This window comes from Rattus rattus, chromosome 9 (genome assembly GCF_011064425.1).
Source record: "Rattus rattus isolate New Zealand chromosome 9, Rrattus_CSIRO_v1, whole genome shotgun sequence".
Lineage (NCBI taxonomy): Eukaryota > Metazoa > Chordata > Mammalia > Rodentia > Muridae > Rattus > Rattus rattus.
The window spans coordinates 61,965,499-61,983,729 of record NC_046162.1 but is presented as its reverse complement, the minus strand read 5'-3'; the positions used below and the strand labels follow the sequence as shown (position 1 = coordinate 61,983,729).

At 37.8% G+C, this 18,231-nt stretch overlaps 1 protein-coding gene across 1 annotated transcript; it reads right to left on the bottom strand.

Moving 5' to 3' along the window:
• Positions 1-1,076: 1,076 nt before the first annotated feature.
• Positions 1,077-17,820, bottom strand: Meioc (meiosis specific with coiled-coil domain). Its single transcript, XM_032914275.1, has 8 exons — positions 17,755-17,820; positions 17,133-17,267; positions 12,517-12,674; positions 8,570-8,674; positions 4,961-6,833; positions 4,148-4,282; positions 1,719-1,899; positions 1,077-1,306 (listed from the first exon to the last, which is right to left on the bottom strand). Exons 1-8 carry the CDS (start codon positions 17,818-17,820, stop codon positions 1,077-1,079), a joined length of 2,883 nt encoding a protein of 960 aa, XP_032770166.1.
• Positions 17,821-18,231: the final 411 nt, after the last annotated feature.

Below are 18,231 nucleotides of genomic sequence, written 5' to 3'. Positions count from 1 at the left end.
TCTGAGTCACATAATACCAACATTTCATATTAATGAATAAATTATTCAGGTTCTAATACAAAGATATTAAGTGATGAAAACAGAAAAAGCCAAGCTTTCAAGTGCTCTTTTAAAAAATACAGAAGCAAACAAATGAACATAACTACACAAAATATACACTAACTGAGAAACTAAACTAGTTAAAGATTAACCTAAAAATACATTTTAGAACTTCGTGATACCCTCATTAAAGACAGCAAACTAAGGGTATTAAAACAAGAGTCATTATTTTAGTTACTAGGCATCGAGTCTATAAGATCCAGATAAAGGAATGTTTTATTTTGATTCAATTTAAATACTTTAAAATTGGAAATATTTAATAATTGATAGTATAATTAAAATTTAAAGAATATACACTAATGATTTGAACAGGTTTTATATTCAGTAACTTGCATGGTTTTCACACTGGCACTTTCATCACTAATTTAGGAGAATCAGATGCACTTCCCTCCATATACTTAGGCACTAAGATTTCAAATTTATAAATATGGTAGTATTTTAAATATTAAATTTTTACATGAATATTGGGTTTATTATCCCTGTTTTCCTTTGTTTCCTAGGTATTATCCAGTTTTGTAAGGAAAATACTTTTAAATCACAATCAAAACTTGTCTTGCTTACTAAACTGTAGCCATAATTGGGTTACAGTCACTTAGACTCATTATTTGGAATATACTTACTAAGGCAGAACTAAATGAAACCTATCTCCTAGAAGAATTTCACATTTGCATTTACCTGCACTGAAGAATGGACTTAAGCAATTTTTAGCTGTAAGGGGATATTTAACAAAATAAACTTGCTATCTTTGACTACTCAGAACTCCTAGAATAATCAACTTTACCTTTGAGTTCACTTTAAACTGTATCTGATTCATTCCAAGCAGATTTTTAAATAGAAGTTAGACTTCATTGAAGTATTAACTTTAAATCTGAAAGAAAATTAATGGACTGAAAGTTTGACAAGTTCATTAAAAATTTTAGCACATCTTGATACATTTACTTATCAGCTTTTAAACTCTTCCTCCTGCTGGCATTTCCTTAATGTTTACTTGTTTCACCTCTCTGGTTCATTGGATTGCTACTATTTATGCTTTCATGGACTTTATCTTCACAGTTTACTAGATCTTGAAAAGCCTTTTCCATGTCAGCCTGGCCCGCTGTACTTGCTGTTTTTGGCAAGGTCATCTGCAGTGCACACCATAGGGTGGTGCGTGCTTTGCGAGTAGCTACACACATCTCCTTAATTGCTGTAGCAAGAGCAAAAACATCTGTAAAATAAATAGGGTTATTATTATTCACTTAAATCCTCCTTACATCTTAGGATGTTCACTGCTGTTGCTACCAAATGATCAAACATTATTTTTACAAAAATGATGATAGCAAAGGTAATGAAATACTCTGTATTTTTAAATAGTCAAAAGCATTGTTACTTTTTCTTTGACCTGTATAGCAATAACAATGATTTGGTAAAAAGGACTATTATCTTAAAACAAGTATTATAATTTAATGCATAAAATTAACAAAAGAGAACAATATACTTTGGGAATAAGTAATGTGATCATCATTTCTAATTTGTTCAGATAAGTGTTAATTTTAGAAATGTAGTCTTTTAATCCAGAATCTGATTTTATTAATATTCAAATTATTATCCTACTGTATCAAAAGCGTTAATGTTTGTACCTCTGTCATCTTGGCACCTAGGTACTCCTTGTCTTTGCCGATTTGAAGCATTAACAATTTCATCCTTTCTACGTGACTGTACAATGTGAATTGACTCCAAGTGTCTATCAAGAGCAGTAGAGATATTAGCATGAAGGGGAGAACTTCGAAGACGTTCCATTTTGCCTAGTAAAGTCACAACCTGAGGGAAACATTTAAATTTTGATAAGTCATACAAGTCTTTAATGAAGCACAGTAAAGAGCAACAATAATCATTCAATAGATAAATGGATGCTTACTATGTCCTAAGACTATGGAAGTGGAAAGAAAAATTGAAAGTCTTTATACTTGTTTGTATATGTTAATTCTAAAAGTTATAGTTGATTACTGAGAATAATGAAAAAATCTAATATTCAAACACATATTATTGACAGTGCTAAGATCTGACATTGGGTTTTTTGGCAAGCAATAGCCCATAAGTAGAGTGCTGTTAGTAAGAATCACCTAAAGGAGAATTTGAGTTAAAGTCAGCTGGGCATGTTGATACACACCTTTAATCCCAGAACTTGGGAGAAAGAGGCAGGTGGATCTCTATGAATTTGAGGCCTGGTCCACATAGCAATTTCCAGACCAGCCAGAGCTTCACTGTGAGACCCTGTCTCAAAAGAGGGGGAAAAAAGGGAGGTGGGGCTCAGTAGTTAAGACCGATGCTCTCCTAGAGGTCCTGAGTTCAATTCCCAGCAACCACAGGGGTAGCCCACAACCATCTGTAATGGGATCCAATGCCCTCTTCTGGTGTGTTTGATGAGAGCAACAGGGTACTCATACATGTGAAATAAATCTTTAAAAAAAAAAAAAAAAAAAAAAGACTATTTTTGATCAATCCTAACCTCAAGTCCTCTTTTGGGTCTCCAATATTTTGTTTTTGGAAATCAGAAATAGACCATTCAAACTAACAGATTTTTTTCTAAGATTTTGTGTGTGCGTGTGTGCGTGCGTGCGTGCGTGCGTGCGTGCGTGCGTGCGTGCCTGCCTGCCTGCCTGAAGAGACCAGAAGAGGATAGTCCTAGGCAGTTCTGCAGCCTACTGTGGGTACTGAGAACCAAACTCATGTTCTTTGGAAGAGCAGTAAGCACTCAACCTCTGAGCCACCTCTCCAGCCACACCTGTTAGTTTTAAGGCATCCATAATGCAGACAATAAAGATTTAAATTTATATTGAAATGATATAAAGTATTATAAGTGCTGTGATTACAGGTGTACCCCACCATACCTGGCTTTATGTGGTGCTGGGGCTTTGTGTGTGCTAGACAAGCATTCTATCAACTGAGCTACACTATTTCCAGTCCCGGGAAAGTTCCCAATATTCTTGTTATTGAGTTTTTAAAAGGGTACCAGGGCTGGGGAGATGGATTACTGGATAAAGTGCTTGCCACACAAGCGTAAATACCAGAGTTCAGATTCCCAGCACTCACGTAATCTTGGTAGCCTGCGTGTAATCCCAGTGTTCCAGAGGCAGGGACGGGATCCCTTGGGCAAACTGGCTAGCTATACTAGCCAAACTGGCGAGTTGTGGGTTCAAGTAAGAGATTCTGCCTCAATATATATGGAGGACAGTGAATAAGGAAAACAACACTAACCTCTGGCCTCTACAGGCATGTGCACACACATACATCATGTACACCCTCATGTGTGCCCACAGATGTAAAATACACACACATATGTATGCATATACAACACACTCTCATGCACATGAAAAGCTAAAACATCACTGGGTATATTAAATTAGTATGGGAAGTTCTGTTTAATATGCCTAACATGTTTCAAGATTTAACCAATATACATTAAAGAACTTTTTAATTATTGGTATGTGACTATCAAGTAAGTAAAATAATAAAATAATCACTGGGAACTAATTATTAACATGTCTGTTCCAAGTATTTTCCTCCCTTTGTATACCAGTCAGAACCTGAGTTCAGATCTTCAGCACCCATGTTCAAAAAAAAGTCACAGTTATGTCCACCCATAGTCCCAGTGCTGAGGAAGAGGAGATAAGAGGTACGGTACCTAAGTCAGCTAGTAAGCTAGCCTAGATAAATCTCAAAAAACTAAGGCAAAAAGCAATTGAGGAAAACTGCACTGTCCACCTGGCCTCTGTATGCACATAGACACAAGAGAGCTTTTTTTCAGCTATAGGTAAGTGATTTTACTGGTTTTTGTTTGTTTTGAGCCAAGGCTGTCCTCAAACTCACTAATATAGCCGAGGCTGGCCTTAATCTTGATCCCCCTGCTTCCACCTCCCAAATGCTGGGATTTCATACATATGCTACCACACCTGGCTGTAAATGTGATATTAAAATCTTTCACCACTCTAACTTGCTGAATTCTTTAAAATTTTTAATCAAGTAATTTTTAAAAGTCCATTCATTATTAGATGTTTTAACAGCTTACTCTAGCTTGTTCTCGAAGTTCATCCACAATTAACCGATCAACTCTAGATGGGTTGGAAGTCAGTCTTGGAATTGGAGTATTATTAGTACTGGATACTTTTTTTCCTGGATAATTCTTGGCAAGGGCTAATTCAGTCTGTAAAATATAATTTTTAGAGACTAGATTTTAAAAACGTGATTCACCTGTGGATATTTTTCACAGCTCTAAGAAATAGAAAAATTTCCCCTTTAAATACAAGTTACTTGGTGTCAAAAGGCAACCAATATAAACAACATTTAGATGCTAACTTAGAAAAGTAAAAAACTGAAAAAAGAAAAATAACAATATAAACCACAGCACCATAAATTTTCTCATATTTATTATTATATTTACTTTAAAACTCTCCAACAATTTAATACTAAAAAAACAAAAACAAAACAAACCTTTGTGACCCAATAAGGAGGAGAATCTACCTCCATAGGAACTTTTAAAAGAGAAAAAAACAACTACTTCAAAACTCTAATCTTTCAATCTTTAAGTAACCTAGTTAAGTCCTTATAGCATTGAATTAAATACTTTACAGTATTTACAGAAAAATCTAGAAATACTCTTAGGCAATGAAGGCTCACACTTTTAATCCCAGCACTCGGGAGGCAGAGGCAGGTGGATCTCTGAGTTTGAGGCCAGCCTGGTCTACAGAGTGAGATTCATGTCAGCCAGAGCTGTTCAGAGAAACCTTGTATCAAAAACCCAAATAAGTACTCTTAAACCAAAGTAAACAGAGACAAGCACATGGAACATACTGTTACTTCTACATGGATAATTCTGGGTTACCTTTTTTCTCTCCTTTTCCAGTGCTCTCCATTGTTCATAGCACTCTTCTAGACGAATATGAAGCTCACTAGCTGGTCCACTACGGGTTTTAATTGGTCTTTGAAATCCAAAAGTTGGCACAAAACCAGAAAAGGAATTATCACCATACATCATATCATTAAAATAAGGATATAAATGGCTTAAGTCATCATAAGAAAACAAATCATAGGAATCCAACAGTGGAACAACTGAATGCCCAAATGGGTGGGTAGATCTTAGGGGAAACCCATTTGAACCAAGTTGTTGAAAACCCTGATTATGTCGTAAATCTCCCATCATATAATTATTAGAAAAGCATGAGGCCTGTGTTCGATTCACACGGCTATTAATATTGTTGTCTCCACTTCCTTGTCTGTGGCTATTAAAATGACCCTGTGACTCTAATAGATCTTGATATGTATTTTGAGGCAAGCCATCAAAATGCTTTGGAATGTCCTCAGGATCATAATGTCCACTCTGGGGCTTGGCTTGAAAATTATGTTTGTTTACATTTTCTATTACCCCGTACTGTGAAGCTGAACAGCCATCGCAAAATCCATTCAGCTGCTTTATTTTCTTCTCTGTAACTGATTCAAAGAGATTGTCTTCTCCAGCTTTTGTTAGTCCTTCCATGTGATTCACAGATTGAATTCTTTCTGCACCGTTGTAACTAAAATCAAAACTAGAAAATGCTGAAGGGTTTTCTTGGCAATACTTCTGAAATAAATTGCTATTTGAGGTTAAATTTGTAGATGAGAGTTGGGGAAAATCTGAAGAATGGTTAGAACCTTTTGAAGCTGCGCTTAAATGACTATTCAATTTCATCAAGTTACCTTGATTTCGATAAGGAATAGGAAGGTTGTTTTTTGTTTGAACATTCATCCAAGTTGGTCTGTTTAAACTGATACCTCCTGAAGATGTTGCTGAATTTGAGAATAAATTCACTGATTTAAAATATTCAGAGTTTAGGGTATCAGGCTTAGCAAACTGTTGCTTTTCAGTGACATTAGCAAAATCATTATTAGCTGGACAAGCTGTGTGAGGCTTTAGTCCATATTCTGATTTTAAGCCAAAATCAGCAGTAAATGCTGCTTCCTTTGCAAACTGTTTTTCTGTCAGATGTGGTGTTGTTTTTGGAAATGCAAAATTCTGCTGGTCAGGTATTGTCTCCTCCATTTTTTTCTGATTTGCTGGTTTAACTTGAAATAACTTCGTATAGGCATCTGCTTCCACAGTCGGTGTTTCGGGTGTACCATTGGCTAATTTTTTACCATCTTGGACACTAAAATTTGAACATTTGTTAAGCTTTGTCTTATTAGGATGAGCATATTCTGGGTATCTACAATAATCTGCATTTTCATTATATCTATTAAATTGGGAAAGAAATATCTCTGCCCGTTTATGCTGTAATGGTGTTTCAAGACCTTTAGCACATATTTTCTCTCTTCCGTAGGCGTAAGTATCAATCCCTGATTCTTTCATGATATCAGACAGACCAGTCTGTGGTGTAAAACAGTTTTTGATAAATGGATATTCTTGGAAAGTTGCCTTAACTGTATCATTTGTCTGAATATTGTAACAGTTAGAATGATCACTTCTTGAAAGGTACAACCATTGTTCTTCAAGGTCTAAACCAGTATATCCATGATAAAGTTCATCTATTTTTTGCTGTGGTGTGAGAGTACTATTATGCAAGTATTGCTTTTCCACTGCTGATACAGATTCACCACTATAAAAAGCTTGCTGAGAGATAGATGTATCTATTGGCCTTTTGTTTTCTGTTAAGAGGTCATGGTGATCTACAAATCTGCTTGTGTTCATTGGCCAAACTGACTTTAAATTGGAGGAGCAGGTCCTAGAACAAGTAAACATATTTAATTACAATTTAAGTCTTAGAGACTTTATTTCCTCTGGAAACATTAGGAAATAATAAAAACAAATTCTCTTGCCCCACTTCACCATTCTCGAATCTTTCCCAACCCTTATTTATGAACTACCACTGTTTCCAAACAAGGCAATCATGAAATGTGCTATCTGCTGTAAGAGTTGTGTGCCAAATACAGGTGACCACACATGTATGATGGTGCTTTAAGATTACCAGCAGAATTGGAAAATTCCCTTTACCTTAGTGGCATAGCACAAAGCATGCCACATACTTATGTTTGATTACTGTACTGCCAGTCCTTTAATAGTATAGGACACAGCTATGTGTAATATATAATATTCAGTGATGATAATGACTGTTACTAATTTATACATTTATTGTAGTATATTTAAAGTTTTTATATTTATTTTTATTATTATTAATTATGTCTATGTATATACTGTATATTTTAATTATGTCTGCATGTGGGTATGTGCATGTATGTCCAGTTTCCTCAGAGGCCACAGGCATTATATATCCTGGAGCTGGAGCTAGAAAAGGTTGTGAGCCTTCTCACATGGGTACTGAAAAATGAGCTTGGGATCTTTGAAGAGGAGCAAATACTCTTAACAACTGAGCCATCTTTCTAGCCCCTGTACGTTTTTATTGTCTATTTTTAAATAAATTAATTGTAAGTTGGTCATTATACCAGCAGCAGCCTTGTATAATCTGAGATTGCACTGTCATTTCTTTCTTTGTCTTTTGCTTGTATATTTGTAGACAGGGTCTTGTTATAAGTCAAAGTTAACCTCAAATTTTCAAACACTCTAGGTAGTCAAGGATGGCCTCTAACTCTGGATTGTACTACCTCAGTCCAAATTGAGATTATTGGCCTGTACACCCACTTGAAGCACTTTATGGTTACTGTGTCTTTGACATCAAGGAGGTGCACTGAATGATTGGCCTCTACCCTTTAGCTTTGGGGAACTACTGTGTTCTCATGACACTGAAACCATGTAATGATGCATTTGTTAGACCTGTCCCTATCATTAAGCAACGCATGACCATATGCATTATCTCCACCATACTTTTCTAGAAGTATGTAGATACTGAGGTGGGTAACTTTAGGGTCTTTTGTGAATTGTTTATACTAAGCAAATAGTTTTTTCTTTGAATAGGATATTATATAATTAAAAATATTTTGACCAAAATTTCTAATGAACAAAAAAATGTGTTTTGCTTAAAATATTTTTGAAACTAAAGTATTTTAATTGGTTACACATGTATGGCACATTTTCTTATTAATAGGGCACTTGGGTAATATGGCTTCCACACCCAAATAAAACAATTAAAATATTTTAAAGCCTCTACCACATGAATAAAATACATATGTATTTCTGCAATGAGTTTTATCCTTCAAGGTCTAAGTTTAAAGCCTCTTAGAACTTATGTTCCTTAAGCCAAACCTCAGGCTCATGGACTTAAGGGAAATACATATGAATTATGCAAGAATTTTTTTCAAATCAAAGTTCTTAAGCAAGTATTAGACTGAACATTCAATTGTATGTCAAGTACTTCAGCAAAATCAAGGCTCCTAGAAACAAATATTTGAAAATACCTACTGTCCTAGGATCCGTTGTTAAATACAAATAAATATTAAACTACAAGGTAACCTAGTATATGTCAATTAAAAGAGCTATTACACACCATAAAGCTTATATACTAACCCTTCAGCAAAATATGGCTGCGACTTATCCTGTTCTTCCAAAATGTTAGACACAAGTCCATATAAGTCTGTTTCACTGCCATAGTCATTTCTTTCGGTCTGAATCCTAAAAATGAATATCATACATAAACTATCTTATTTATTAAAATATATCAATTTCTCCATCCATATTCCATTCTCGTTCATTTTTATTCCTTTTTCTTTTGTGGTGCTAAAGATCAAATCCAGGACCTCATGCATGCTAGGTAAGTGCTCTAACATTAAGTTACATTCCCATTCCCTTTATCATCTTTCCTGTAAGATAGACTGACTCTATACATCCTTTCAAACAAAGAAAAGACAAGAACATTTTCTAGTTTAGTATATTATCTATTATATATAAAGACTTCTCATTTCAAGTCCTATGCCTAGTTTACAAAATATACTTACCTCTTATTTCTCTATAACATACGCTATTGATTTAATGTGACCAAGATAAAAATTTCTGACCAACAATGTCACAGAAATGCTTGGTAACACACTTGAAAGCATGTCCAGTACAATTATACATCATTCTAAATGTGTTCAACTTTTTTCATTTGTTATTTGAAAACCAAACAAAGCTAGAGGCATAGTAGCACACTCCTTCAGTGCTAGCACTCAGGAAGCAGAGGCAGGCAGATATCTATGACTTTGAGGTTAGCATGGTCCACACAGTGAGTTCTAAGCCAGCCAAGGCTACAAAGTGAGACTGTCACAAAAACAAACAAAAAATAAACAAAAACAAAAAGGGGGAAGGATGAAAGAAAGCAAACCAAAACAACCATGAAACTGCTGTTGCTTTTAGGCCCTTGTATTAAATATTGGATAAAAAAGATGAAATGTGATATGGACATTATAGACAACGTGGCCATTTTACAGTTGTTCATTAAATATAGTAGTTTATGGACTATCTCTATATCTTTGCCAAGCAGTGATTAAGCTAGAGTTTCACATCTCTGAAATGCTACACAGCAATTAACAGTATCTGATACAGCAGTTCTAACCCTTTGAGTTATGACCCCTTTGGAGTGTTGGTTGACCCTTTCACAGGGTTTCACCTAAGACTATCAGAAAACACAGATATTTACATTAAGGCTCATAACAGTAGCAAAATTACAGTTATGAAGTAGCAAAAATATTATTATGGTTGGGGTCACCACAACATGAGGGACTGCATTAAAGGGTCACAGCATTAGGAAGGTTGAGAACCGCTGGTCTAATACATGAAGAGACACAAACCCTTGGAAAGTTGCTATCTTTTACTTTTTTCTATTTTTAAAAGTAATTCTTTCCTAAATGTAATGTTTGGTGTTTTAAAGCATAGCTTCTAAGCAAGGCATGGTGATACACACCTATAATTCCAGCACTCAGAAGGTTGAGGCAGGAAAATTGCTGTAAATTTGAGCCTAGCCAGGGCTACACAATGCAATCCTGTCTTCAAAAGAGAAAACTAAACAAAACAAAAACAAAGACAAAAACAAAAACAACAACAACAACAAAAAAAAAAAAAAACAAAGAAAACAAGGCCAGGTGGTTTAATCCCAGCACTCAGCAGACAGAGGCAGTCAGATCTCTGTGAATTTGAGGCCAGTCTAGCTTACAGAATGAGCTCTAGGACAGCCATGGCTGTCACAAAGAAAAACCTTGCCTTGAAAAACAAACAAAACTAACCAAACAACAACAACAAATTAGCCAGGTTTGGTGGTACATTCCCTTAATCCCAGCACTTGAAAGGCAGAGGGGCAGAGATAGATGCATCTCAGAGTTCAAGGCCAGCCTGGTCTACATAGTAAATTTCATGATGGTCAGAATTATGTAGAGACCCAGTCTCAAAAAGCAAAAAATCAGTCAAACAAACATTAAAACTGAGTTGAGGGGTTGGGGATTTAGCTCAGTGGTAGAGCGCTTGCCTAGCAAGCACAAGGCCCTGGGTTCGGTCCCCAGCTCCGAAAAAAAGAAAAGAAACAAACAAACAAACAAACAAACAAAAACCTGAGTTGTTTGAAGCCAGCTTAGGTAACCTGTCTGAAACAACATTCAAGATCATTTTTTCTTATTTTCTTTCCAACACTTCAGATTGTTGCAATAGTTTGGAAATAATTGAGAAAGGTCAATATTAGTAGTCATTTAGTTATCTGTTGAATGTATAATTGTAAGAAGTATTAAAATTGTATTTTACAAGGGTATATGACTTACCAAACTATACATTGAACAAACTGAATACCATCAAGTCTAATATTTTTCCACTATACAGTGTTAGCTCATTAAAGATTCAATATGAAATTTTCTTTCTATATAAGATCTAGAAATTTTTCAATCTAATATTTGTCAAACCATTAATAATTATCATTGTAGGAGAAGAGACAGTGGTCAAAGTAAAGTTTTACTTTTCTTTAATACACATTTCTGTAAAGTTTGAGGTTTTTGTGCTTTCTTGTTTTGAGACAGGGACTTACTATATATAGCTTTAGCTGTCCTGGAACTCATGATGTAGACCAGAATGACCTTTAATTCACATAGATTTGCATATCTCTGCCTCTCAAAGCTGGCATTGAAGGAGTGTGCCCAGACTGAATTTTTTCAATTGCATCTGTCAACTTCAGTCATTTTTGGAAAATTGTGTATTATATAATCTAATATTACCCATAATTTTTAATTTTCAGTGTTTTTTATTAGTAGGACTCAACAAATGTTTCCTTATTAAACATACATCAAGCCTCCACTAATAGCTCCCTTGTATGTGACTAAAACAATTGTAAACATCACCCAAGTAAGCTGCTGTTCCCAACAGCTTTCTTGTGATGTTTTGTTTATACACAGCCCCATTCTCTTTTTAAATCCTCCCTTGCAGATTGTCATTATTTGCTTTACTATAAGATTATAAACACAAGAATAATATTTACTGTATTAATTCTATTTTCCCCAGGTAAGAGAATACTTGACATTCAGTAAGCTCTTACTGTTTGCAGGAGAGAAAATATTTTAAAATATTTCATGTTGCATAAAATCTTGTTTTCTGTACATTATAAAAAATTAGTGAACACTTAAAATTGGATAAATAGGTCTAAACATTTTAATTTTATTTGTGTATGAATGCTATATCTGCATATATGACTGCATGCCAGAAGAGGAACTCAGATCCCATCATAGATATTGCTGGAAACTGAACTCAGGACTTCTGGAAAAGCAGACAGCGCTCTTAACCGCTGAGCTATCTCTTCAGTCCTCTAGATCCAAACATTTTAAACTTAATTATGTTTAGAATTGGCAAGATACTTCAGCAGGTTCTAAGCACTTACCACCAAGCCTAATGACCTGAGTTCTATCCCTGAGACATAACATATAAGAAGAGAACCAGCTTCCTCAAGTTGTCCTTAACACAGGCACACACACAGACACAGACATACACATACTTTTTTTTAAAAAATTTAAAATGTTATCTTTAGAAAGAACAACTTAAGACTCCTGAGATTTGGGACCCAAGAACTGTGCTCTTGTAGAGGATGCAGGTTCAGTTACCAGCACCCAAGTGGTGACTCACAACCAACCATTAATTCCAGTTTCAGGGGATTCAAAACCCATCTGACTTCCATAGGCAACAGACAGGCATGTGGTACACAGACATACACGCAACCAAAACACCTCTGCACATAAAATATTCCAAAAACATTTTAAAAGAAAGTTGAGACCTATGTACTACTGCAGATCCAGCACTCAAGAGGTAACAAATATGAAGCCAACCTGTCTAAAACATTAAGTAAAAATTATATACAAATAATTGCCTAATTTATGCTTTCTTAGAACTTTGATTAACATAAAATTATAATCCAGCAGCATTAAAATAGAAAGATAGAAATCTAATATACTTTGATCCCTGTGAAATCAAACTTTAAAAACTCATCGAACCTGAGAAATGTATTGATTTACCTGTTCTTTACACTGATCTGAGAACTAGAAGGTTGTTTAATATCATCTCCGTAAGTAGACCATGGTGCATAGAAGAGTGAGGAGTCTATAGAGCTTGCATACTCTGCTGATGAGGAGAGTGGAGTGCAGGTCTGCCTTAGGTCTACATTGTCTTCATTCTAAAATTTTAAAAAATGTCTACATTAGCGAAATCAAACTTTCATTTATTAGAGAGTATTAGCAAAATAGTAAGAAAACAGATAATGCAGGTGTTAGGAGTTGGAGTAGCTACTCAAGAACTCTGTCAAAAGCCAGAATACAAACATCTGTGGGACATTACATCTGCTGTAATTCCTCAGCTCTGTTCCAGCACGGAAGCTGAAGCAACTATGACAAATATAAACAAATGAAGATGTTTTTGTTGCAGTAAATTTTCATGTACAAAAAGTTATTGATCAGATCTAGAGTTTTTGTTAGAGATATATCAAGCCCGTATTAACAGCTCCTTTATATTAGGAAAAAAGGGATCAGCCAATGAAACTGCTCAGTGAGTAAAGGTTCTCGCCACCAAGTCTAATGACCTGAGTTTACATGCCCAGGACCCAAATGGTAGGAGCGCCAACTCCTTCAAGTTGTCCTTGGATCTCCACACGTGCCACAGACCCAAGTGCCCTGTCTCCCACCCCCCAAAATAATAAATGTAATCTTTTTTAATTCATAAAGTTAGGAGCAAGGAGATGGCTCAGAGGGTTAAAGTGCTTGCCCTTAAATGCCTGATGTCCTGCGTTCTATCCCTGGAACCCACAATGGATGAGAAAAACTCCAAAAATTGTCCTCTGACCTCTCTGTGTGCACTTATACTCATGCATACACATCATAACACAGTAAAAATTTTAATGTAAAGGTTATTTTAAGTTAAAAATAATAGAAGTAGACATCATTCCCTTAGGTCTCTCTTTGCAAAAACTTACTGATAGCTGTAATTGCTATAGTTTTAATACTTGAAACAGAAGACTTTGTATGGATACTGGTGGCATTATTTTAAGTAAAATATACACAAAATTTACTTTTTCTTAGACAGGATTGTAGAAGTTTGTTCTGTTTCTTCCTCTCTGCCCCATGCTCCCAGAAATGAGACTCATACTCAAAATATATTTACATATACCTTGGCCATATAGCTAGGCTCTTTTATAACTAGATTATAACTTCCTATAACCCATTTATTCTGGTCTACGTATTCTGCCATATGGCTGGTTACTGCTCTTAAGTACCACGTGGATGTTTTGTCATGTCTTTCTGGGTCAATCTCACACCTGGCTCTGTCCCAGAATTCTATCTGCCTCATGGATGGTCCCACTTCCTATTTCCTTCCTAAGCCATAGGCCATCAAATTTATTATTGACAGGTGCCACATCCATACAGACATAAGATATTCCTTCAACACAGCACCTCATGTAGTACAGGCTGGCCTTAAACTTACAGGAATGGCCTAAAATTTCTGAACTCCTGTTGGTCTCTCGTTCAAATGTTACTATTTTAGGAGTGCGCCACCATGCCCAGCTTTAGAAAATTTATTCAATGAAAAACATACAGTGTAAAACTTTTTAATTTTTCTAGAAATTCCACAAATATTATTTTATTTAGTCAACTTAGAAAATGAGTATTATCTCTTTGTTGTTGTTCAGACAGGGTCCTGCTCTGTATTTCAGGCTGATTTAGAACTCATTTGATAGCCCAAGCTGGCCTTGATTTCACAGCAATCCTCCTGCCTCAGATTCCCAAACACTAGGATTACAGACAGAGCCCCACTTGGCTTTTCTATTTTAAAAACAAAGAAACTGGGAGTCTGAAAATATAGTTCAGTGGCAGAACACTTGACTATCTATCATCATTAAAAAATAAAACAAAACAAAAATACAAGGCAATAAGTTACTCAGCAAATACATGACAATATTAACCTAAAACTCAAAATCTTACTCCTAATCAGGGCCTTTTTCACAAATTTTAAACTTTTGTGTTTCTAAGAGATATTGAAAAATATAAAGATAAATATTGTCATCTCTTTTGAGAAATTAAAGCTATTACTATAATTAGAAGGAAATACAAGGAACCAGGTGTGACAGCACTCAACTGCAATCCCAGTACTTACAAGATAGAGGCAGGAGAATTAGTTAAAGGTTTGTTTCAGGTATAAGGCAAGTTCAAGACCAGCTTGGTCAGTATAAGATCCTGTCTCAAAATCTAAAGATGACCTTGAATTTCTGATCGTTCTCCCCTTACCTTCCTAGCACTACGATAATAGGTTGGTATCACCATACCGAGTTTATGCAATGCTAGGATCATACTCAGAGCTTTGTGCATGTTAGACAAGCATTCTACCAACTAAGCGACACCACCACCACCCCCCCGCCAACTATGTATTTTTTGATAAAACAATCAACTAAAATAATATGATGAGAAATATATGGATACTTTTCTGTTAAAATATTTATATAAAAGTTTGGTAATATATAAATATTTGGATAAATGTTAATTATGATGCTTATGTACTTTATATACAAAAAATAAATGGAATTAGTTCCAAGTAAATTTTAGGAGAAATACTACAAGCAATAGCAGAGATGTCTGGTCTAGGGAGTGAAAAGATCTGGATTTCAGGAATTGGGGATGTACCTCACTTGTCAGAGTGCTTGTTTAGCATATACAAAACTTGAATTCAAACCAAGCATCCCTTAGCCTGGTGGTGGCCACAACTGTTATCTCAACTCTACAGAAGTGAAAGCAGGAAAATCAAAAGTTCATCATCATGTTCAGCTAAATAGTGAGTTAAAGGCCAGCTTGGGTTATATGAAACTGTTAGGAAGGAAGGAAGGAAGGAAGGAAGGAAGGAAGGAAGGAAGGAAGGAAGGAAGGAAGGAAGGTTGGACAGATAGATTTGGGTTCTGTATGAGGGATAAATCAAACTTCAATTTCTCAACCTGTACAGTAGATATACGTTATTCCTATGTACTGTTATGACTAGAAATATATCAATGTTGATGACCTGCTTAAAATTTTTCAAATAGAATTTGCAGGGGGCAAGAGAGATGGCTCAACAAGGTAAGAGTACTTGCTGCTCTTGGGAGAGGATCCAGGTTCAACTCCCAGCACCCAAATGATGGCTTTCAACAATCTAACTCCAGTTTCAGGGGTATTGCCTCGTCTGTCCTCCACAGGCAAACATGGTGCACAGAAAAACATGCAGGCAAAACAGTCATACACACTTTTTAAAACTTTATTCTATGCCTGATTTAAAAAAAAAAAAAAGTGTCTTGCCAGACCTGGTGGTTCATACCTTTAATCCCAGCACTTAGGAGGCAGAGGCAGATCTCTGAGTTGGAGGTCACCCTGGTCTAGAGTCAATTCCAGAACAGAGAGGGCTACGCCAGAGAAATGAAACCGTGACCTGAGTAGCCAGAAAAAAACAAACAAGCCAAAACCCCAAACCAAACAAAGTTTTAGTGAGGTAGACAGTAGCATGTAATTAAAGACACTGTAAAGAAAATAAAAATATAAAAAAATTTTACCTTTAAATTATCAAGTGTTGTAAATAAAAAAAAAAAAAAAAAAAAAAACTAAAAAGGGGTTTGGGATTTAGATCAGCTTGCTAGGCAAGCGCAAGTCCCTGGCTGGGTTCGGTCCCCAGCTCCGAAAAAAAAGAAAACAAAAACAAAACAAACAAACAAAAAACTAAAAAAAGTATTATAATACATGCTTAAAACAATATAATCTAGTCTTGCTAAACAATTTTCTTGTTAAATGAAGTTTTACTGACATGTTATATACTGTGGACAGGATGAGAATGAGCCAATGAAAAATCTTTTCTTGGAGGGCTGGAGAGGTTGCACAGTGGTTAAGAGCACTGGCTGTTCTTCGGAAGGATCAAAGTTCAATGGCGGCTCGCAACGCCCTCTTAGGGTCTCCAGAGGTGGTGCACAGACATACATGCTGGCAAAACCACCACGAATATAAAAGAGTTTTTTTCCGTTTTTTTCGAAACAGGGTTTCTCTATGTAGCCCTGACTGTCCTGGAATTCCCTCTGTAGACCAGGCTGGCCTGGAACTCAGAGATCCGCCTGCCTTTGCCTCCCAAGTGCTGGGATTGCAGGCATGCACCACCGTGGGGCTTAAATTTTTTTTTTAATTAGAAATTTTTCTCATGTTCAAATGCAAGTGTGTATTATGCAAACTCTAAAATGCTTTCTACTGGACCAGACAGATAGCGGCAGGGTGCTTGCTGCTGCTGATCCCGAGGACCCTAGTTTAATCCTGAGGACCCGCGTTCAACATGGTGGACGTTGAGAACTGAAAAGTCCTCTGATCTCCACCTGTTTGCCATGACACGTTTCCGTGCCCCCTCCCCCATAAAAGTATAATTTAAAAGACTTGGTGTCATATAGAGCTAGATAATAATAATAATAGTAATAATAATAATCCTATGTTTTCTCCAGTTTCTAATTCTGACTGGAATTTTTTCAACAAGTATGTGACTGGAGCTGGTCCTGGGTTTGCGTTAGGGCATCGGGGGCGGGGAGGCTACAAAGGAAGCTGGGGGGGGGATGGGAGGGGCGAGCAAAGTGTAGAATTTGTTAATGGACCTGCGACTTGTAGCAATCATAGAAGGACGTGGAGCCGGTCAGCATCATGCTGTTGAACACATCAGATAATCTACTGCTGGTGTCGACGCTGAGGTTCCAGCAACGATTCGCACTTCCACGGAACGCCACCTTCGGCTGCTCAGAACAAGGAAACGCGAGGTCATCCCGGAGCACTGTGAGGGCAGGGCTGCAGCCGGGGCCGTCTAACTGCACATCCTTAGGGGACACTAATTTGGGGTCCCTCCTTCGGTCCTTCCCGACCCCATTTCCTCCTCAAGCCCTCCTCCCCACTGCGCACCAGCTCTGAGACGCGGCCCTCGACGGCCCTGACAGACGCCTCGGCGCCAGAGCGCCTCGACAGGCTGACAGAGGTGGTGGCTCCGCTATGGAGGCTTCGGTGAGGTCAACCCTCGCCCAGAGGACCTCCCCCTTCCCCACTCGCGACTCGGCCGGTCGACACGTCCGGGCTTCCCACCCGTGACCCGCAATCTCCCCTGTCCCCGACACCACCACCACCACCACCACCACCACCCCCGGCCTCCTTAAAGAAGCGTGCAGACGGACGCGCCTGCTCCTCAGCGTCTCTCCCGGGTCGCCATCCTCGAAGCCCCCCGCCAGTTACCTCAGGTCCCTCCCTCAGGCCTTGGGGGTGACGGGGCCGGCAGGTGTCTCCGCCGCTCACCTCCATGGGGGCCCCCCAGCTCCTCCTGGACTAGCTACAGCTCCTGGGGTACGGGGATGAGGGAGGACGTCGAGGCCCAGCTCCCTCAGCCCGCACCCCACCGCTGTCGCAGCCGCCGTCGGCGCTGCCTGGAGCCGGTCTGTGGGTGGGGGGCCAAGCCGAGAGGGTGCGACAGAGAAGAGGCCGTTACATTGCGACCCGTGGCTCGCGACTAGGCACCGGACGCCGGCGCCCCGCCCCACCTACGCCCAGGAGGCCCGTCACCCCTCATCTCGCACCCCTCATTGGCCCGCTGCCCAGCCAATGGGCAACGGCCTCCAGGGTCTGTTACCCCCCCTCCCCCCCCAGAGACAAGGCTAAGAGGGAGCAGTTAGCCGACTTCGCTCTAGGCTTGCTCAGGCCACTTCGGAGACTTTC

What these genes read in the sequence shown, in the direction of transcription:
- Meioc (XM_032914275.1), bottom strand. Translation starts at nt 17,820, where the DNA reads ATGGAGGTGAGCGGCGGAGACACCTGCCGGCCCCGTCACCCCCAAGGC. An exon ending in GCCTGAGGGAGGGACCTGAG is followed by an intron (nt 17,268 to 17,754) that starts GTAACTGGCGGG and finishes TGTTCTGAGCAG; the next exon opens with CCGAAGGTGGCGTTCCGTGG. An exon ending in CAGATCAGTGTAAAGAACAG is followed by an intron (nt 8,675 to 12,516) that starts GTAAATCAATAC and finishes ATTCATTTTTAG; the next exon opens with GATTCAGACCGAAAGAAATG.